General features: G+C 44.7%; 1 protein-coding gene across 1 annotated transcript in view; it reads right to left on the bottom strand.

The window, feature by feature from the left end:
• LOC134072447 (fibrocystin-L-like) overlaps positions 1–23176 on the bottom strand; it is a 48664-nt gene that overhangs the window by 3066 nt on the left and 22422 nt on the right. The window contains exons 36-72 of the mRNA XM_062529143.1: positions 21607–21777; positions 21106–21308; positions 19714–20701; positions 19013–19261; positions 18502–18651; positions 18027–18201; positions 17284–17440; positions 16733–16889; positions 16132–16341; positions 15389–15518; positions 14636–14877; positions 14166–14302; positions 12683–13712; positions 11960–12151; positions 11607–11758; positions 11123–11282; positions 10589–10766; positions 10034–10122; positions 9393–9541; positions 8874–9003; positions 8358–8476; positions 7857–7986; positions 7383–7556; positions 7029–7132; positions 6660–6786; positions 6248–6369; positions 5719–5809; positions 5322–5470; positions 4823–4948; positions 4561–4672; positions 3957–4073; positions 3461–3626; positions 2667–2899; positions 2207–2374; positions 1629–1786; positions 915–1050; positions 227–574 (exon numbers count right to left, since the gene is read on the bottom strand). Of these exons, the coding sequence (XP_062385127.1) occupies positions 227–574; positions 915–1050; positions 1629–1786; positions 2207–2374; positions 2667–2899; positions 3461–3626; positions 3957–4073; positions 4561–4672; positions 4823–4948; positions 5322–5470; positions 5719–5809; positions 6248–6369; positions 6660–6786; positions 7029–7132; positions 7383–7556; positions 7857–7986; positions 8358–8476; positions 8874–9003; positions 9393–9541; positions 10034–10122; positions 10589–10766; positions 11123–11282; positions 11607–11758; positions 11960–12151; positions 12683–13712; positions 14166–14302; positions 14636–14877; positions 15389–15518; positions 16132–16341; positions 16733–16889; positions 17284–17440; positions 18027–18201; positions 18502–18651; positions 19013–19261; positions 19714–20701; positions 21106–21308; positions 21607–21777 (7629 nt within the window). The remainder of the gene's footprint in view (positions 1–226; positions 575–914; positions 1051–1628; positions 1787–2206; positions 2375–2666; positions 2900–3460; positions 3627–3956; positions 4074–4560; positions 4673–4822; positions 4949–5321; positions 5471–5718; positions 5810–6247; positions 6370–6659; positions 6787–7028; positions 7133–7382; positions 7557–7856; positions 7987–8357; positions 8477–8873; positions 9004–9392; positions 9542–10033; positions 10123–10588; positions 10767–11122; positions 11283–11606; positions 11759–11959; positions 12152–12682; positions 13713–14165; positions 14303–14635; positions 14878–15388; positions 15519–16131; positions 16342–16732; positions 16890–17283; positions 17441–18026; positions 18202–18501; positions 18652–19012; positions 19262–19713; positions 20702–21105; positions 21309–21606; positions 21778–23176) is intronic.

Here is a 23176-nt window from a genome sequence, read left to right as displayed (position 1 = left end):
GAGCAGGCAGAGGGTATACTGTTGTTTCTGTTGAGACTGGTCAATGTCGAGTCCTCAGGTTGAAAATACAAAGTATAATCACACAAATCCGTAAAATTTGCGAGATCAAAAAATTATAGTTCAAAGGCAACGTAAAAATCCCCATCCCGAAGAGCTCCCAAAATATATATATATTTTTTTAAATTTTGTAACATTTCAGGCTTTTACAGCAATGTCGAGTCCTCACCATTGGTGGAGTTGCTGGTCTGCTGGACAGGAGGCTTGCTGATCTCCACCTCGACGCTGAGCCCTGTGGAGCGCTTCTTGCGTCTGCTCTGCCCGCCGTCCTCGCGCACGATCTTGGTGATGCGGATCATGCTGGCCGGCACCTTCAGGAACGCGGCCAGGTTGTTGACCAGGTTGGCGCCGAAGAACTCGTCCTCGGTCACGGCGGGCAGGTTGAAGGAGAGGAAGAGCTTGGGAGACGTGCGGATCTCCACCGGCTCAGATCCGCGCACGACAACGTGGAGCATCTTGTAGTCCGGGTCGAAGTAGTTGGCCCCGTTCGTGGAGTTCAGAGCCGGTACATACATCCCTTCAAAGAAAGACACAACAGACAGCAGAAACAGGGTTAAAGAGACCCTATGCAACTTTCTGCAGGAGACGATCGCTCCTTGTTTACATCTGGAAGTCTGAGACGAAGAACCACGCTTGCAATTTATGTATTTAAATATAGCCTATACATGTATAAATATACACGCTAAAGCTGTCGGAGAAGCTCTGCAGAGAAAATGCAAGCATAAAACGAGCAAAAACAAAAAACGAAACTGAAACCAGAGATGAAATCGCCAATCCTGCATAGCTCCTCTTTAAGCAGGGATGCTTAGAAGGGAAATTATTCACTATGTTCTATGTAGCTTCAAGAAAATCAGTACCTGGGTATGCGGGCTTCAGGAGTGTGTAGTCTGTGTTCTCGCTGTTCCACTCGGCGTTGGTCGGGGCCACCAGCTCATTGTTGACGTAAACATCCAGACGCTGGGGGTTCTGGTAGAATACGGCCACACGCACAGCCTACCAAAAAAAAAACACATAAAAATTTTTCATAAGTACTGTAACAAGCAAATGACCTGGCAGACTTTGTGTGTGTGTGAGTGTTATGTTCTGTATTATTATACAGAATATATTGTCACCTTCTATATGAAGTGTTTGTGCTTGCGTGTGAATTTACAGTATGTGTGTGGTTATATGTGTGTCTGTATCTTGAATGCATGTATTTCTGTGTGTGTGTCAAAAAAGAGTGAGATGAGTCTTTGTAAAGTGCGCCTGTGCGCAGATGTGTATGTATGTATACGTATGGTGCTCCTAACTTCTGTAGGCTGGGCCTATGTGTGTATACAGTATGTGCGTATGTATGGTTGGTGCTCCTAACCTCTGAGGGGCTGGGTATTATGTGTGTGTACAGACAGTATGTATGTATGTATGTACGTACGTGTGTGTGTGTGTGTGTGTGAGCATGTATGGTTGGTGCTTCTAACCTCTGTGGGCTGGGCATATATGTGTGTGTACGAACAGCATGTATGTATGTATGTACGTATGTGTGTGTGTGTGTGTGTGTGTGTGTGTGTGTGTGTATGGTTGGTGCTCCTAACCTCTGTGGGCTGGGCGTTGAGCATCATGAGACGCAGCTTCTGGGGGGTGGTACTGGAGAAGTAGACGTCGAAGGGCTTGCCCGTGGCAACCACGCTGTGGAACAGAGACACACGCTTCTGACACGTGTAGCCATTGCACCAGCCGTGGTCCTGAGGTCCTGTGGACACACACACACAAAACACACACTTTAGGATGAACATTAGTTGGTATTATTATTATTATGACTACTATGTAGTACTATGTAGTAATAATAATACTGTGTATCGTTGTGCGTTTCTTTATGAATCTGCCGTCTTACAGTAGTTCCTATAGAAATTAATGTTAAGCGACAGACACATGTAATACTGTAGGTGTCATTCCGATAGTATTATTACTATGTTAATTAGCCGACTATTATTACGCTAATTATCCTGTTAATTCTATAGTTATAAAATTGCTACAACAAAATGTGCATGGCCATCATTTTCTGTGCTCGTCTTACGCAGGCTCATGTTTAATATATAATGAGTTGATCACTGAGCCAGAGTGTACGGAGCCCATGTCTCCTGTCTCAGAGTCGACAGACAAACAATCGTACCGTTGATCAGGTCGACGTAGCCGTCTCCCAGCACAGCTACAGGCGACAGGCGCCTGGTCTCGGTGTCGGCGTCCAGACTCTCGATGGCGAGCAGGCGGTAGTTGAGGCCGAAGCACTCGTAGCTCTGCCACAGGGGCTTGTAGGCGCAGGAGGAGTCCCTGATCACACCTGACAAACACAACCACAGTAGCACGTTACCTTCGTCAGTCTTCAATAGACACGGGACAGCAGGGGAGATACAACTTGATTATATGTTAAAGACATAATACACAAATTTGACCAATCAATCAATCAATCAATCAATCAATCAACCAACCAATCAACCAACCAACCAACCAACCAACCAACCAACCAACCATTCGTTCATTCATTCATTCATTCATTCATTCATTCATTCATTCATTCATTCATTCCTCATATGTGTACGGTACATTAATCTGACTGGACATTGTTTACACACCTTTGTTGGGCGCGATCTGATCGACAGGTATGCGGCTGCCGTTGAGGTAGGTGAGCATGACTTTGGGGATCCTGTAGTCTCCGAGGCCGTGCCTGGCGTCTCCGTCCCACTCGAACTCGGACTGGGGCACCACGGTGCCCACAGCGCCCAGGAAGGTGCCATCCTCGTCCCGCAGAAGACTCTTCTTCTTGGCGTCACAGTCCATGTCCACGCAGTCGGCAGGGTTTGCCTTCCTGAGGGAGCAGAACCAAACCGAGTTATGATGGATATTCACATTAGCATTTACAATTGGGTTACTCTAGGTTGGCCTTATGAACCCCCCCCCCCCCCCCCCCCCCCCCCCCAACACACACACACACACACACACACACACACACACACCTCTACTGCAACTTCACAGCTTTTCTTGTTCTGAATGTATGTTTCCCAATTCTGGGTTTGTCGTATAAGCTACTGGACACCAACATTTCCATAGGTAGGTAGGTACAGTATCTATCGATCTACAACCAGATATCTCAGGGCCAGAGATGTAAAAGTCCGGCTTCAGAAATGAAAAGTCCTGCCATGTGTTGGCTCTACCTGTGCTCTTTACACTGGTGATTTCACTAAATACTGTAGCTATTCTAACTGGCTCAATAGTTGGGCTAATTAGAATCAGCTGATTAAGTGAATAGTTGGAATAAAAATGTGGCAGGACTTTTGTACTTTTTGAAACTGGACTTTTACACCTCTGCTCAGGGCTACAGTAGGTCACGGTGCAGGGGTTCGGCGCTCTGTTTGATGTCAGGACTCACTTGAAGTCTGGCCGATGAACGAGCAGTTTGCCCCCCTCACTGCTCTCCAACATGGTGATCTGCTTCACCTGGATGGGGTGCTGGAGGTCTTCGTTATTGGGGTTCGTCAGGAACATCACTGCCCTCTCAGTTGAACACACGTTCCTGAAAGCCACAAATGTTGTGTCTGGAGGATACAAAGACATACACACACACACACAAAATTAATTTTTATTAAAAACATTTTTATAAAAATACACAGTAAACATACAAATACAAACACCATTTAGTATATACATTTTTATAGAAACACACAGTAAACATACCAATACAAACACCATTTAGTACATACTGTACATAGACACAACCTTTATTCATCAAAACCTGTTCTGATTAGTAACCAATCCACCCTGCCCCTAGTCCTATATATGTGAATAGGGGAGGGGTGGATTGGTCACTTATCCAAACAGGACAACAGGACAGGACACACACATGCATTACTCTGCTTCAAACTCACCGGTGACTGTCATCAGGCCGCTGATGGCATTGTAGCTGGTGGAGCCGACGAGAGACATCAGGGGGCCAGCGTTATGGCCTGAGAGGAAGGCAGGCCAACAGATCCCAGACCTGCCACCTATGGCACAGAAATGCTGTTATTACTGAGATAACGAGACAGTGCCCTATAATGTGATAAAACTCTTTGCCATTCAGTGAACAGGACAATAATGCATTCAGAATTGGATTAATGTCATGATAAACATCTCGATGCTGCCACTTTAAATATGCATTAAAAAGCCATTGTCTGGCTGTTCGTACAGTATGTGCATTTTGCTGAGCTAAATGCTTTGGCAATGATATAGTTGCTCTGGTCCTACTCACAAGCATATGACATAAAAAGACTTGCTAGTAAAAATTGTAAATATCTGATACTCTTGGCTCTTTATCTATGCTTACAGTAGGTTGTTCTAATCACATTTTATGTTTATAAAGCTGAAATACATATAGATTATTAAATCTGGCTTTAGGTATACATTCAGTACAGCATGCTAAAGCTGCTTTGACCATGTTTTCAGGCATGTAAAATGCAATGGATTTGGGTGGAGGACATATAGGATACTGACCCATAGGAGGACGAGGAGCTCCATGTTCTCTGGACAGACTCACGTATGTGTCTTGCCGGGACAACGTGTCGGAGCAGTTAAAGTCCGGACTGGTGCCCACAATTAGAGCATTCTAAACCAAGAGCCACATACATTTTCATTTATTATCACTCATGTATTTATTCAAAGGGATTGACAGTAAAATACAGATAATAATAATAATATCCTTATATATCTTTGGTAGTTTAACAAAATTGACCAAAACATAGAGAAAAATACATACCTGAACATGTACAGCTTTATCCGAATCGTAGAGGTGACTCAGAGAGGGAGGGGAGTAGATGATTGGCATGATGCCCATGCCGTTATCCACCAGAGTGACGTTAGCTATCTGCACACTCATGAAGCCCTTTAGGAACAGACAAGATCTTTTACTTAATAATTAAACTCTAACACCAAGCCACAAAGTTTAGTTCAGAAGTTCAAAAGAAGGCAAAAAGTACTTGAAAATTCAGTAGTCAGACAATTCCTGTTTTCAGAACATCTAGCAATTCATTACAGTTATACACCACATACAGAAGTGTGCAAAATATTAAATAAATGGATGTTATGAACCAAAATACAATGGCCAAAATCTTCACTAATTCACTACACTAGTGCAATGTACAGTAAATAGTCACATACGGTTTATTCACTATGTTTAGTGAAACAATGAATATTTCAAACACAGCTAGGGTATGTGCTGTGTTGTGTTGTGTTATGATGACCCCGGTGAAGCTGACCTGGAAGTAGATGCCGAAGTCAAAGCTGCGCCAGATGTTGAAGCCCTGGATGAGGGTGCAGCCCGGCAGGCCATCCTTGTTCATGTGGATGCCGTAGATGCCACCATGGGCCTCGTTATCCTGCCACGCCTGCACCGGATTGGCCGTGCCTGGTCAGGTGATACGTTATAACAGTCAGCCCAAAGGTCACAATAACTCAATTCAACTCACTTCAATTTTATTCATTTTGTAAATAGACCAGATGCCTGAATACTTCATATAATAGAAATGAATAATATTTGTAATACACAATGCTTTAATGAATAATGTCTGTTTTGCCATCTGGATTGGGACAAATAAAGTTAGTAGATGTAGTCAAAGTAAACAACCCTCCACAGGAAATGAAATATGCCATTACCTGGGCATGGCTCTCCATCCATTCGGTATCCTGATCTTTCATAACCAGCAACGATGTTACCAATGAGAATCGTATTCCTGCCTTCATTCACCTACAAGAAAAAAGACAGATTTAAAAAAAGAAAAAAAAACATCCACCCAGTCATAACTTTAAATGGTCAATATAGACTACTTTAAGAAACCTACAGACATAAGCATACATTTCCAACCATGTGTAGACTACTGTATCTTTACATAAGCTAAGTCTACTTAGAACCCAGTTCATTCTAAGTGTTTGAATGTCAAATACGCTTTGATACAAAACAATATGCGGCGTGTAGTTACTCACGTCTGAAAGACTGACATTTGGTCTAAAACAACTACCTACAGTAGCTAGTATCAGATGATCCAAAGAATGAAGTTGATATGAAATGTAGTTACCTATAAAATGTACCTCAAAAAGTGTCATATTACTACATATGTCTGCTTTAAAGGTTCAGGACCTGAGGTTTCTATATTAACTACAAGTCCACCTGCGGGTGATCACTAACCTCTATAGAGGCGGTCCAGTCGTAGTTGAAGGTCTCCGCTCTGCCCTGGTAGGCTCCTGGCCACAGGGTCAGGGTAACCAGGTTCCGTCTGATCATGTTGTGGCTGCCCCATACTCTGATACCTTTGAGCAAAGACATCAGACGTTTCACAAATTATACATAAGCTTGGCGCAATGAGTTAATATTAACACCTAACTAATATTAACCATGTGGTGTTCTGTTCAATCTTTTCACAATATTTGATTGTTTATGCTGAAACTACTCCACTGTATTCCATGTCTGCTCATTATCAACTGACTAAAGTACCAATAAAGAGAGATATATTCACCTTAAGAATCATTTCCACTTCCTATCTTAAATATCAACAGTTAGTTTACTCTCTATAGAATTACCAAAAACTGAAAGAACCCACCTTCGCCTACAGTGAAGTAGATGACGTTGTCATCGACCTTCAGCCCATCTGTACCAAAGACACCAATGGCAGGAGAGAAGCCATGATGGAAACCACATCCCTGGAGGTAGGACTCCATATCAGCAACCTAAGGTGATAAAAGTTATCATAAAATGCAAACCAAAGTTTAGTATTCAGGAGGACATTCTTTCTATACTAGCTAAATCTATAGTGCTTGAGCTCTTGAAGATGAGAAGAGCAAAACATGTGAAAACGTCCTGATACAGAATACAGACTTATTGATCTTGTGTTATAGATCAGTATATTAAAGCAAAAGTGTGAGTGTGTGTGTACATTAGAAAATGAAGACAGACAAGTGTTGTCCCTCACCTCTCCCAGATTGAGGAAAGCAACGGAGTACCGAGGGTCACTGGCATCTGACCATCCCTCCTGTCCAGTGTGATAAAACTCCACATTCCTTATCTGGGCTTTTCCTGAGAAAGAGAGAGCAAATAACACATAAACATATCATATAGTGTTATATCACATATCAAAATGTATAAAGAATATGATGAAGTCATGACATATTACGACATATTCATAAGTAAAGTGAGATATCACACACACACTATTTCTTTTAAAATGTCAAAACGCACGCACGCACGCACGCACACACGCACGCACGCACGCACACACGCACACACAACACTCCCACGTGTCTGTGTCTACAGTTGCCTCTGTTACCTCTATAGTCGATGCCTTCATGAGAGAAGGTGCCCACCAGCAGGCGGGCCCCAAACGATTGGCTGTTCAGCTCGGCGTGGGCGTGGCCAATGATCTTGATGTTCCTGGTCAGCAGCCCCACGTCAGCAGCCAGCGTGTAGGTCCTGGAGGAACCGCTGATGCTGTAGGTCTTCCCTGCAAGACCACAACAACAAAGATGGCTTTTTAGCCTTTACCGAGACACGACAGGGAAGAGTGGCCAACGTGATGCTGATCTAAGTTGTTGTGATGAGAAGTTCATTCCCATTGTGTGGTGAATCATTTATGGCAAGACAGCAGCAGCGCAAGCTTTAAAAAGTAAAAGGCCAAACGCGTTACAGGCTAGAGAAACTGCTTACAATCGCTGATGGCACCTTTAATTCACTGTTAAACTGGCAGTAAATCTTAAAATGTGTTGTGTAGGTACAGTAGAAAGACTTGTGTAGGATGACTGACCAAGGTGAGTGTGTTCAAGCGGCTCGCTAAGTGTGAGTGTCATGAGGTCATCGGAGATGGCGGCTATGGTCCTCTTCTCTGTCTGCCACGGGTCATAGCTGGTGGTGGAGATGACCACTTCATCCCCAACCTAAAACACATCACAGGTAATATCATTACACCCTCTCTTTATTAGGGCTAAAATAATGAAGACCATAACATGAAATAGCACCATCTACATTTCAATTTACAGAAACCCTTGCCCTATTGAAATAAAAAGTAGCAACAATTAGCACCTTATCCTTCCAAATCCAAATGCTGTATCATTTTGTCTCATTTTCAGTATCATTCATGGATCAGAATTTCTGAGTGCCAGTGTCAACAGGTTTTGTGTGGACCACTAAATGGACTATTCAAGTGTAACACTGGTGATACACCCAGGTGTAAATGACACAGCTGATTAGCACCTATAACCAACACTGAGAGAGGTTGGTGGGCTGATGCCCTCCGAGTGCCCCATACCTGCCAGTCTACAGCTTGGCGGAGAGTGAGTGTATTGGTGCCAGCTCCGGCTGTGCTTGCCAGCTTGCTGTGGTAGACATTGTGGGGCTTCCCATAGAGTTCCAGAGTGCCAAACACACCTGTGAAAGAGGTGAGCAGGAATGACCAACAGTATTCACCATATTTAGCCAAATCCATTGCAGTGCCATCCCATTTCTATTAAACTGTATGCTGTAATGTCCATATGCACACAGGAGCAAAACATGGGAAGTTGGGATATTGGGACACTGTAAATGTGTTGGAAGCCTGACTAGAATGTGAGTATGAAAATTAGCATTACATTTGGAACAATGATCAAGGCTTAAAGCGAGGAAAATGGAAGTGTCTGAAGTTATCAGACATTTTTGAAGCTGCCATATGATATATATGATGATCATATTGTATCTTAACCGGACTAGCCCAGGGGCTAAGAACATTAAGCCCTGATTGCCTTCACTACTCTACCCTTCAGCTACTGCTTCTGCTGTGGGTCCTCACCCAGCACTTTGGAGCCCTGGTTGGGGCCATTGGGCAGCAGCCAGTTGGGGGTGTAGTGATCTCCCCTCAGGACGATGTCCAGTTCACCGCTAAAAGGCTTGTCCTCCGAGCCAGCCATCAGACGACCACCCTGTAGGACAGAGGACAAGGAGCTTTAACAACAGTGAGAGATTGATTTTCTTGTAGAGCGTATAGTAGGTGCTAGAGATGCCACTGGTCTTCTCACTAAAAAGGCTGATTGACCAGTTAGCCTACAGTAATTTCCAGCATATAAGCCGCATTGTGTATAAGCCGCAGGACAGTGTTTTATGCAAGTTAAAAGAAACAAAACCATATTAACACTCTATTAACAGCCCCCTGTATTAACCTCATGGCTGAAGAAATTTTGCAAAATCAATGTAAGCTGCGGCTAATAGTCGGGAAATTACGGTACAGTATATCCAATAATAGCCCCATCAAGAATAACAAGAAAAACAATGTCATTATGTTTCTGAATGTAAATGTGGAGTGTGAGTTCACCTGAATGGAAATGTAGGTTGCGTCCAGGACGATCTTGTCGGCGGTGGAGCGGCGAGAGCGAGAGGCGTCGTCGTCGGGGATCTCCAGCACACCCTGCACCGTCAGCTTGTTCAGAGCAGGGGTGTTCCCATCCAGCACCACCCACGTGCCTAGTGACCACAACAAGCACGTTACAACACAGATAAGAGGAAGGGGAGGAAGAGGACAATAGATGATGGAGGAGAGGATGAGGTTGATGTTGATGTTGATGATGATGATGATGAAGAAGAAGAAGAAGAAGAAAAAGATGCAATGGCAGTAGTAATAACTGATGATGATGAGGTAGTGCAAGCACACTTTGTGTTAACTGCACTCAGCATCAGTTTACAAAACGCTTTTGCACACCTCTTTTGTGGGGACAGGTGCGTCGGAATAGGTTACCCAGTTATACTTGAAAAAGAGAATCCTGCACATTGATGATTCACTTGAGGAAGGTCCATGACTGAAACGTTATGAATACTAAATAAATGTATGCATGCGTAATGGACAGTGTGCGGGATTCTCTTTTTCAAGTATAACTGCACTCAGCATATCATGTATCATCCCTATGTGGAGAACTGACTGAATAAGTAGTAGTTTGTGGTCACAGTGAAATGTGTTACCTGCTGGAATGACCACATCAGAGCCTGCAGTGGGCACGGTGAAGTTGTTCTCTGCAGAGGACGTCCAGAAGGACGCATCGGACCAACTCCTGTAGTAGCAGAGAATGAAGTCAGGTTCAGATGTCGCTTCATTAGATGCTGATCATGCTCAAATTATAGATGTGTGTGTGCATGTGTATGCATCCTGTATGTACATATTCTATGCATTTATGTGTGTGTGTGTGTGTGTGTGTGTGTATGTCCCTTTCAAATCAAGGCAGTTAAACTTTCATATTCATATACTTACAGAAATAATATAATATATACAATAATTTCCTGCATTAGCCGCATTGTGTATAAGCCGCAGGACAGTGTTTTATGCAAGTTAAAAGAAACCAAAACATATTAACAACATATTAACTGCCATTCTGTATTAACCTCATAGCGGAAGAAATTTTGCAAAATCAATGTACAGTATATAACCTGCGGCTAATAGTCGGGAAATTACGGTACATACAGTACATATCTAAAATTGAATTGAGTTGAGTAAGTGTGTGTGCGAGCCTGCGAACTCACTTGGAGTCATCTGGTCTCCCATCGGGCAGTGGGGCCAGTGTTGCTGGGGGCGGCGGTGTTGGGGTGATGCAGTCGGCGAAGAAGCAGTTGAACACCTTAAAGTCCACGTCTCTGTCCAGTCCCTGGGGGTCCACACTGGAGCGGCGTCTGCGGCTGCTGAGACTGTCTTTCCCGGAGACTGACCGAGGCACAGGCAGGCAGAACAGTCAGTGTCCAGTTAGTCAGTCTTGTCCACTAAAGTCAGTCTAAATGAGTCAGTGCTGCTGACTGACGGACAGGTATTCAAGTTTGTGTCCCAAAACAGTGCAGAGTCAACGGTTGAGTTAATGTCCTAACCAGAGTAGTTCATTTTGCTATCATTACACAAAATATTATCCAGCCTTTTACTATATACTGTAAATCAAAATATTTATGCTTTAACATTTTTTGTTTTTGTTAGTTCTGAACCATTCAAATGGTCAAATGGTTCAAATTATTCTGAAACGCAATGGTTTTCAGCGCTGACAGCTAGGTGGCAGTAGAGAGTTGTCTTACTTAGGTAGTACAGGTTGTTGGTGTTCTCATTGAAATACCAGTCTCCATTCACATTAGCAGCATTGGTCAGTGGGGCGTCGGAGCCATTTCGTTTGTCCACAATATAGAAACTGTCTGGACTCTGGGTCATATTGTGGTTGATGATGATGAACTCATCGTGCTGTGAGGACAGTGGGACAGATCGTGGAGGGGAAATGAGAATTATACCTCAAGTGAGAAACTAAAACAATATAAATCTGAAAACAAATAAGTTAAAATATAAATATACAAAACATTGATAACGATGAATAAACCTGAATTTTACTAATGAATACTAATTAATTATACTCGTTCTAAAACAACATAAATCTGAAAACAAATAAGTGAAAATATAAATATACAAAACATTGATAACAATGAATAAACCTGAATTTTACTAATTTATACTAATTAATTATACTCCAACGTAGAACCCCTTCTTTGTTGAGCTGTATTAGCGGCTTACCTTAAATCCATAGAAGGTGGCGTCATATGTGATGTTGGTGAGCTGCTCCAAAGTGTTAAAGTACCAGTTGTATGTTTGTCCAGAGGGAAGCATGGCCATCCAGCCCAGCTTGTGAGTCATCCTCTTTTTCATGTACGGGACCATGCTGGCACCTAATGAGCGGAGCCGACATTATGGCATTAAATCATTTGTTACTATCTGTAGAAAATGCTATTGCCTCAACAACAATCCATCACACTGAATCATATTTATTTGCAAAAGAGTGTGTGTGTGTGTGTGTGTGTGTGTGTGTGTGTGTGTGTGTGTGTGTGTGTGTATGTGTGCGTGCATGCGCATGTGTATGGATGACGTACCAAAGTTATTGGAGAGGACGGCGAAGTTGCCCTCCAGGGACGTGGGCTTGGGGTGGTTGAAGGCCAGCCGGTGGAAGCGGACGCTGGGGTCACAGATGACCCCGGGGAAGCCGACGCTCCACTCGTCATGTGGCGTGCAGAGAGACGGGTCCAGGAGGGAGCTCGCCGGGGCAACCTTACTGCCCACAGTGCCTGGTCAGAGCATGGCATATGACAGCGGTCATAACATGAGTCTGGTCATAGGCGCATATTACATTGTAATGACACGACAAGTTACAGTAAATAGATCGTAAGTCGGTTCATAACATAACACATTGAAGATACTATTATATCACATAACCTACTACATTGGTCATAACATACCGTATAAACATGAAACTGCTCATAACATAAGAACATAACATAACCGAGGATATAACAGTGGACATAACATGAGCCTGTCTCTGATAAAATAGTGCACTGAAAATACACTGGGGTGTTATAATAATAATAATAATAATAATAATGATAATAACAATAACAATAACAATAATAATCATAATAATAATAATAATAATAATAATAATAACTTGGACTTTCATAGTATCCAAGGTCGCTTAACAAATGGGAGGGGGGGGGGGTTAGGGGTCAAAGGACTATTGGATTATTGATTATTACCCGACAGTCAACAGTGCATGCTGCAGCTGGGAGGTGTTGTGTCGTGAGGTGTGCTGTGCTGTTTACCTGTGAGGGAGCCGTCCACGTCGATGAGGTTGACCTCGTGCTCCCACCTGAAGCCGGCCTTGTTGGGCGAGTTGTGGTAGGTGATCCCGGAGAAGCGCGCCCCCCAGCCTCCGCAGCGCTCCACGCACGTCCCGTCGATCCTCGCCACGCCGATGGCCGTGCAGCCGGCGCGGTCGAAGTTGACGAACGTGCTGGAGATGACGCTCATGCCGTCGTCCAGCGGCAGGATGACCCCTCGGGTCGAGCAGTAGTCGTCGCCGAGCCGCAGCTCGTCCACGTGGCCCACCATCGTGCTGTTGACGACCGCCGCGCCGAGCCCCTCGCCGAAGTCGCCGACGTAGTCGCTGATGATGCGCTTGCCCTCGATGCCCGCCTTCTCGTTGTTGACCATGACGAAGCCGCTGAACTGGACGGCGCCCACGTCCACCCACTCGGCGCCCTTCTCGCAGTTCCACGTGGTCAGCGTGCGGAAGACGGCCGGCTCGGGGTTCTTGCGCCGGCAGTCGCCGCCCTTGACCGGGAAGTACTCCTTGAAGATCCACAGGCCGAACCAGCCCTGCGAGTGGACGGTGTTGTTGGAGAACTCGCCGAGTGGCACGCGCTTCTGGCAGATGTCCGGGTCGTAGCTGGGCCCGTCCGGGTGCTCGTGCATGCGGTACCAGAACCCGAAGTGGGTCCCGCCGGCCGCCGCGTTGTGCCGGACCACGTTGTCCGGGTTGGTCACCCAGTAGGCGGCGGGCGTGACGTCGTCGTTGAGCAGGCTGGTGCTCTGCTTGACGAACACGGCCAGGTTGTACTGGATCACGTTGCCCGTCTCGATGCCGTCCTCGATGAAGAAGGCGCCGCCCATGATGTTGTAGATGACGTTGCGCTCCACCAGCAGCCGGTGGGTGTTGTGGATGGTGACGGCGCGGTTGAAGGTCTGGTGAAGGGCGCAGCCGCGCACGTACGACTTGAAGCCCACGTCGCCCATCAGGTGCCAGTGGATGGGGTAGCGGCCCAGGCGGAAGGCCTGGCCGGCGTTGAAGAGCTGCGGAGGGTGGACACACACTATGAGACTCAACCCACCCTTCCAATGATACACTACCATTCAAATGTTGGTGTTATGATGTCTAAAATATTAGAAAAGTGTGTGTGTGTGTGTGTGTGTGTGTATGTGTGTGTGTTTGTGTGTGTGTGTGCGTGCATGTGTGTGTGTGTGTGTGTGCCACGAGACCCATCCCAGCTTTCTAAATCCACATTACCATTCAATGTAGGAACTCATAGTCATATAGAAAATAACAGTGACCTTCACCAAATAATCCTCCATTTGCATGTGGACTGTGTGTGAATGTGCATGTGTATTTGAATGGGTCAAAAGAAAAGCATATCTGTAAAGAACTTTGGAGAAAAAGAGCTACAAATGCAGTCTATTTTCCGTCTACAATTTACCAAATGTTATTTTAAAAGACCAAGCATCAGTGACGATGGGACGGTACTGTACCTCAACATGTTCGATTCGGCCGATGGCCAGGTTCTCTCCTGGTCTGGGGGCGTGGAACATAATGCAGCCTCCGAACTGGTCACTTCCTGTCTCCTCTCCAAACCTCCCCTGGAAGCAGGTCTGTGTTGCAAACTCACCTGACCAAAATAAATACGACTTAAAATTTGCCATTTAAAATAATAACTACTGTGTAATAATAATAATAATAATAATATAATAAGTACTGTGTAAACCTCATTAAAAATGGATGGAGTTCTTCAAGGAATTTGGCCATGATATACAGTACTAAAGATTCTTGTGCCAAATCACGTGCAAAACAAAATGGTCAATATCTGTCAAATGAGAGAAATCTCCTAACAATACTCTTGGTGCACATGCTTGCGTAGCTATGTTTATGTTAAATGTAGGCACTCAAAAACTTGACCATTGCTACCATTGGAACCAGGTGCTGTAATCACGGTCTTGCACACCTGTATTAAAGCCGGCTGGACAGGCCTCGACCTTGTCGTTCCACTCGATGTTGTTTGATCCGCGCACCACAATGTTCCTGGTGAGCAGGCCCACCTCTGCCCGGGCCTCGAACACTGTCCCGTCGGGCAGCGTGACGCTCACCCCCAGATGGGGGTACTCCAGGGGCTCGGTCAGTGTGAGTGTCCGTCCGTCTGACGATACGGTGGCGATGAATCTCGTCTCGCTCTCTTTCTGGCTGTGCCTGTGGGAGTCACACACACACAAACATGTGTAGGTGGTTGGTGAAGCGTTTTGAGGAATACGTTCATCAGGCAACTTCTTCTGGCATCATCTTCAGATTCATTTTGATGCTAGTATTTGATAATGTGAAGGACACATAAACACATGACCTTCCCACCAGCTGTCCAGGATATTATGCACAATGCAGTTCTGTGTTCTGGGCAAAACAACTTTTAAAGCAGGACATCACTGACGATACTGTCAAAAGACACCAGTTAGCCTTTTAGCAATGTTCAGGCAGTGGCACTGGAACTAATATCGCTCTAGGGACTATGTCTCCATATTTACAAAAACAAATGTTTTTGGCCATTTTCCTTTAGCTTCACAACGAAAAAAATATTCAACTTTATTTTTGTTTTTTTTCTGAACAAAAATATTATAAAATCTACTGGAAATGCACACAAACACAAACACTTCCTGTATCTGTACACATAAAAGGCCCCATGTGTCCCTCGTGTAGCTCTGAGGCTTACCTATGACCAGTGGTGGCGATGACGATCTGGTCTCCGCTCTTCCAGGTGACTGGGTGGGTGAGCACCAGTGTGGATGAGCCGTTCTCAGCTGTCTGGGCGAGGCGCGTCCAAGTGACAGGGACAGGGATACCTGCAGGAACAGGAAGCAGAATTAGACGGGGTGTAAACAGACTCAGAGACCCCCTGTAGGGGCATTGGTGGGGACAGTGGTGTCTGTGTCAGAGGCTTAAGCGCCTCTCCAGGTCAAGTGGCACCCAGAGGGGACGATTTGCATAACTTCAGCCCCCAGAGAGCACATTTCTGGGTCATTTGTAATCTTTGCTTATATTTATGACAAGTCTTCTCAATAGGACAATACTGAAAATCACTGGAGAGATCTCCTAAAAGCGAGGCTGTCTGCTCAGTGAAAGGTATTGTGTAAGTCTTATGAACTAGAGGGTTTTAAAATCAACCAGTTTTAATACTGTATTAAAGTCATGACAAATGATAAACCAGAAAATTACCTAACAATCACCTGAGAATAAACTATACTGTGTATCTGCCTGTATCTATCTGACTGACTTAAATCCAGGATCAAATAAACACCATTCTATAAAATGTATTTTAATTTCTTTTTTTTGTTTTTATGTTATTTGGTGAAAATAATATTTAGACATATTATATACTGTATGTATATTGTGTGGATCTATCAGATGTGGGGAGATGATTTTATAGAAATGATTTCATTCATTTGTAATATTTACCGTGGAGGTCGAGCACTCCCTCTCTCACGCCCAGAGTCTTTGCTCCGTAGACGGGTATTTCGGGTGAGCGCAGGTTTCCGTGAAGAGTGATGATGGCCTTGTGCTGGAACGGTTCCTCTTCGGTTCCGACCTGGAGCGCTCCTCCATCTGTAATCAGGATGTTCTCCGCCTGAAGCTCGATGTCCTTGTCATCAAACACCAGCTTTCCGCCTGGTGAAGATCATCAGAAGAAGAAGGGATAGATATTTTACTTGGGACACTTAGAATTTACATACCATTACATTCACAGTAATATGAAGACAAAGAGATAAGAGATGACATAGGCAATGCACATAAGAAGCTGCAGATCAAATAAATACATTTATAGAAAAGAAACTAATACATAACTAAATAATTGAAAAATTCTTCATAGAAAGTACAAAGTAAATGTCAACAGAATGGACTATTTAACATTATAATGACTCCAAAATGACTGTAAAATAGCAATTGATTTAATAAATATTGAGTTTATAATTAATGGCAGTATGTTTTTTTTTTTTTTTTTTTACTGTGGCAACAGCTTGTCTCTCCACTGGGTCAGTGAGACGTCGCTAATGCTAACCTTGGATGAGGAGCATCTTGAGCACGGGGGTGCTGGCGTCCAGAAGGATGGTCTGACCCTTGGTGATGACGGCGAACGAGCCCTTCTCAGGGGGGGAGAGTCCACCCCACGTGTAACGAGAGGACCACACGTCGATGTAGAAGAAGTCTGCGTGGTCCTGCAAAAGCACACCAAGCCATAGGAGTGTGAGGGAAAGTGGTAAAGTGTAAGGCATGTGTAAAGTCAGCTGAAGATCAGGGCCCAAATGTAAAAACAAATCAAAGACTGAGGAAGTCATGACGATAACAGTATTATGATACATTTAGGGAAGCATTGCTGTTGGAACATTCACAGAATTCAAACAGGTCTAAGATACATTTCTTAACAGCTCTAAGGCTCCCTTTCAATATGAAATTTCACACATAAAAATGTGAAAGCCTAGACTTTTGGGATTTAAAAAATAGTCTTCCACATTGAAGTCCATATTGAAATAAGTAAGAATAAGAATTTGAAGAATTTGATCAAGGTCTTCTGCGGGGGATTGGGTGTAAGTGCCTCTTTATCCTCCTCACCATCAGTGCAACACCTTTGTCTCCGACTTGGACACGGACTTTGGTCTCCTGAGATCTGGCCTGGGCGTTGGTGACGCAGATGATGGTGGTGTCATTGGCAGACGCCACATCACACACGGAGCCTGCGATCGTCACACTCACTTCACCGCTGTTCGGGCTTCAGAGAGTGAGACACAAACTTGTGTGAAAAACTATGCCAGTGAAATTTCATCATTATTATTATTATTATTATTATTATTATTATTATTATTATTATTATTATTATTATTATTACTATTGTTATTCATGATGGACATAAAATAATTAAGAATGTTCACCACTAAATATTTTGCACTAACAATAATAAAAGTATCACATTTTTGGAATTGTAATTTGACTGTTTGTATTGATTGTTTTATTTATGTTTGCATTTTGATTGTTTCATCTAAGTATAATGTTATTTAAGTACAATTACTTATAATACCAAAAAACATAATGATCTCTATAATCCTTTAATGGCATTTCTGGTAAAACCGGTTCACTTAAGTTTAAGTTAAGTAACAGATTTCACATATCAGTTCATGACACTGAGTTCAGTGTAGCATGAAAATCGCCTCCAGCGAGGCATAGACATCAAAACATGCATGTTGCCAAAAACAAAACTCTGAGACAAAGCGTCCCAGTGCCTGCTGGCAGTAAGTTAAGGTGTTCCCCCGTCCCCATTGTGTTCTACTGGTTCTGGAAGCTCCGGTTCTCGCCCACACCTGAAACCGGAGCCTGTAATCGTCAGTCTCGTGCCGCCGGCAGTTCCCCCTCTGCGAGGAGAGACGTCGGTGATGGCTGGCGTCAGGGAGGATTTGTAACTGTATCCATCGGATATGTTGACGGAGTCTTTGCCGTTAACTACCGTGACTGGGCAGGACTGTTCCGCATCACTTCCTGTGAAGGACAGGTGCATCGCAAACGCCATTAACGTACCAGTATGCAGGTAAAACGTGAACCAAGTTCACTGATGTCATCGCAACTTATCACAAAAAAACATCTCAAAGCAGCTTGTGATCTTGAGTTGTTTTCAAATCTTTGCATTCCTCTCTCTATTGTTCCAAAGCTTGTCATCGCAACACAATAGAGAACAAAAGGTCAGAACTCATAGATAACTTCTTTGAGATAACTGCTATACCCTTTAGAAAGGCACGTTTTTGAACTGGCAGCTCATGATTACGTGACATCGATTCTTACCATTGTTGGGTGGAGTACGACAGTGCAGCTGAGTGGAGCTGGACATGTTCCTGTCCACTTCACATTCGCCCTCACAGATCCACACCTGGGAGTGGTGAGGGTCAAACCCTGTGCCCTCCACTCTCACCATGTTGCCCCCGCCAAGACCTCCTACAGGAGACAAAACACACAAGAAGCAGAACAGAAAGATATCACAGGTCTGTTTAAATAAACGTCAGATATTCAGAGTAGAATAAGGATGCTAGCGAATGAGCACATTCTGTTATAATGTTCAAGAGCAGGAAAAGGACTATGTATACACAAATATATTCTCATGATTTCATATGTTAGAGGATTTGTAGAAGATTGTGTCGAGGAAAGATCATTTAATTGTCACCTTCCCAACATATATTTGTATGCAAGTTCTTTATATAATAATATCTCTCATACATTTAAATTAGGAGGTAAAGGTGATATGATTTTTGCTTTTGAATGTTTATGAAGAATATTGAGCTTGATAAGCGTGCATTACCCTCAGACGGCACCACGCCGGTGAGTTGGAGCTCGTAGTTGAACACGACGTCGGACGTGGCATGACCTTTGACCTTGTGCTGAAGCATGATGGGAAAGGTGCCTCCGGCGTGCTCACCCACGGCGCACGTGACCTGGGTGTCTGTCACCGTGGCCACGACGCAGGCCACGCCGTCGATCTCGACCGAGATCAGACTGGTGTCGGACCCGAAGCCTGTGCCGCTGAGCGTGATGACGGTGCTGCTGAGTCCTGCAGGAGAGTCAGAGGAGATGGAAATAGAAGTGAGATCTGGGTAGCAGACAACAAGGAGTCTAAATTGGACAGGCTGGCAACTAAATGAGTATAAAAAACATGAATTGTCAGTATATTTTCACATTGACAAATACAATTCTATGACAATCTAATGGCGATCATTATCATTGTCTTGCTTCTACATGAATTTAACCAATGAAAATGGTAAATTAACTTAAAACTGACTGAATAATTATGCCACAAAACGATGGTTTCCTGTACATGACCAAGTAAGGCAAGTAGCCAAATAAGGCAAGACTAGAAGTGGAAATCCTCATTTAAGAAAGGCCTTTAGATAGGACTAAGATAGGACTAGGCTTAATCCATTTATTGAGAAACTGCCTGGCCTAAAATGATTAATTCATTCTTAGCATCATCTATATGAGAACAGGTGTGGGGCTTGTTCCTACCTGTGGCAGGGCTGACACTGGTGACCACAGGTGTCTGTGCCTGTGAGTAGGTAAAGGTGAGCGGGGGGTACTGCACCCCCAGAACCTCCACGAGCACCTCCACCTGCCCTGCGTCATGAGGAGGAGTCAGGCAGCGCACCTCCCCTGGAGTCGCCTCCGTGACCCAGCAGGGGGCGCCGTCCAGGCTGACGCTGGTGTTTCCCTGCAGGAAGCCGTTACCCGTCAGCACCAGAGGGGTGCCGCCAGCCGTGCTGCCCTCGCCAGGGCTGAGGGCGGCGTTGGCCGCGCTGGTCAGGGTGACGCCGTCGCCCAGCGCCAACCCGCGGCTCATCACCACCACGCTGAGCGGGTGAGAGCCGGCGGGCAGCGGGCCGACGGAGAGGGTGATGGCGCTGTCGGTGACGGCCGTCACCTCGAGGCCGATGTCCGCGACGTGGACAGAGACGTCGGCGGCGTCGCTGCCGAAACCGGTGCCGTTGACCACCACGGTGGTCAGCTCGCCGCTGACGGTGTCGGGGCGGACGTCAAACACCCGCGGCGCCAGCGCGGCGGAGTAGGCGAAGGTGCAGTCGCCCACGCAGGTGGAGGCGATGGCGCCCACGTGGATGACCGCTGGCCCGCTGCGGGGCCCGGTGGTGGACGGGGACGTCTGGCACATGACCGTGGTGTAGTTGGCCCACAGCAGCTGGCACTGGAGCCCGTCCACCGTCACGGCCACGCTCTCGGAGAACCCGGAGCCGGCGATGGTCAGCTTGGTGTGTCCGGTGACGCTGCCGCTCGACGGGCTCACGGACGCCACCATGGGCAGGACCACGAAGCGCCGGTCGAGCTCGCTGGGCGCCGTGTTGATGGCAGTGCCCAGGTTGTTCACCCGTACGGTGACGGGAAGCGGGGTGCCGATCTCGGCGCCGCTGTCAGTGCTGAGCTGGCAGAAGATCTCGGAGTCGGTGCTGTTGACCACGTGGCATGAATGATCTCCGACCATCACCTGCATTAGGGCATATCTCAGTCAGTACCTTGTGCAAATGCTGATCTCCTAAATGTGGTCATATTGAATAATCGATCAGTTTCCGTTCATTTTCCTGCTCTGAAACATTAAACAACAAATACGCATCAACCCTATATCTATTTAGCAGAGACACCTGAAAAAATGTGCCATGGATTTAAAGATTTGACCATGAATGTACAGTAGATCAATGGAAGGAGTTTTTGTATGAAATCGGGTTCTCTTCATCTTAAGTTTGCTGTGGTCTCTTAATTTTGAATATGACTGTCAACTCATTTGAATGTCACTCTGCAACTGTAGAATGAAATATCAGAAAAATGTGCAGTGGTCTCTTATTGTTCTCCAGAGCTAAGTGTGAGGACTTTGTGTAGTGTGTGTGATTGTACCTCGATGGCACAGCTCTGGGATCCAAAGCCCATGCCCTCAATGTGGATGAAGTCGTGGGCATGGCCGCTGGAGGGTGAGATGGCATGCACAGCGGGACTGGCACAGCGGGCGAAGCTGAAGGAAGTCTCGTTAGAAGGAGTGGGCTCGGGGCAGCTAGGGGTAGTGGTACAGTCCACTACATCCCTGCTCACTCGACGCATGGCTGTGGGGGAGGCAACATGCGTCATTTATCTTCTTTTATCTTGTTTGTTTGTTTGATTGCTTTGTTTTCTGGACAGAAATACATTGCTCAAATGGAATAGATTATGTGTCTTATCTAGTAAAATGTTAGAGTGTTGTTGCATGGACAAAATGTAATTTCCCAAAAGATCTATCATTTAATAATAAAAGACATTTACATGACGTAACACATGACATCGGGTGGATTTCGATGTGATGAATAATTTTGACATGTGTTTTTATGATATAAAACCATTAAGTATGACCCAGGCGGTGTTTACCTGGCGTACTCATGGCCATGAATCCTTCCACGGTGACGTGCAGCTCTGACCGACTCTCCTCCGCGTCTCTGACCGTCACAACCCCCTGCAGGCTCTTCTCCTCTCTGCTGTCCACGAAGCCACTGCTGTAGTAGTAGACCCCGGGGGACGTGAACTGATAGCGGAAGAAGCCTGGAGACAGAGGAGGAGAAAGGGCGGGATGGTGGGGGTGGGGGGGGGGGGGGTGGATAAGTATCGAGTGAATGGGCTGAAAGAGGTTATCTAGGTACCCTAGGTTTTTTTTTGAGGAAGTGAAAACAGGAAACTTTTTTGAGTGACCAATATACCTGTGTATTGCTATAAAAGGCCTGTTGTCATGGTGTTATGTCTCCAAGTTGTACCAAAGTGTGGTACGTCGTCGTGATGGATAAATGCAGTTATAGAGAGAGCGTGCAAATGCTCATTTACAGTTGATAAAGTGCCAAGACACAGTGGTATGTAGAGGTTTAAAAAAAATCTGTTAACAAATAGGGTACACGCCTACGCATATTAACTGGCACTCTTCCTCAAGGCATGATGGTAAGTATATGAAAGGTGGTGAAGGCTGTCAAGCATGCACAGTAACACCAGATAATTAGCACAGCTAATCAAGCAGGTGTGTCAACTACTGTACTACGTCAGAGCATAAACACAATACTGACATTCAAGCAGAACAATTCTCCTACAAAAACAATCTCAGTCTCAGTCTTATAGAGTCGAAATACATAACAATTTAATACTGAGGTTAGCACTGTGTTTGTGCACTGATTTGGTGTGCCTTCTATACGGTTGTCATTCAATGTATGTTATCTGAGGATTTCTTTGATCCCTGGTTGAAATTGACCTACTTAATTATGAACTCGCCTATAACCTCTGTAGCTGTCTGCTGTTCCTGTGATTGCTAGGCAGCAGCCAACATTAGATACACTTATGAACTGCCACTGCTATTGTTTTTATGCCCCGAAGGGCAGGCTGTAGTGCGTAGGCGTGCATCCTATTTATCTAAAGACTTTGTCTAATGATCACAAAGTACTGTGCCTTGGAATTTCAGGTTAAGGTTTATTGACTGCACAGTATTGTTCGTGTTTTTCCTTATTTTCACGTATCTATACTTATTTTTTGTCTCCTGATCCCACTTGATATACAAAAACAGATCCATAAGAGTAGTTTTAAATATTGTGTTTTAAATATGGTGTTTAAATATGTGTGTATGTGAGAATATATGTATATGTTTGGTGCGTTGAGTCTATCAAATGTGCATCTTTGTCATAAGTAACTATTTCATTTATTCTTGGGCTGGCTCTTCTTTCTAGCATAAGAAATTCCATCACTGATAAGTCCTTTTATGAGTGCACAATAATAAACTAAATAATAATAAAATAAGTGAACTTGAGCTTGATAACTCTAAAGTCATTTAATAATATACATTCAAGATAACAACATAAAAGTAATTTAGTGAACTACTTACTACTTAGATGTCAAGGACACTTAAAATGGGGTTAACTTAAGATTGTCAAAATATCTATGCTATGTTATATAAGTAGGCTGATAA

This window comes from Sardina pilchardus, chromosome 24, assembly GCF_963854185.1.
Source record: "Sardina pilchardus chromosome 24, fSarPil1.1, whole genome shotgun sequence".
Lineage (NCBI taxonomy): Eukaryota > Metazoa > Chordata > Actinopteri > Clupeiformes > Clupeidae > Sardina > Sardina pilchardus.
Note: the sequence above shows the minus strand (reverse complement) of the source record. Positions and strands in the feature narration are given on the sequence as shown.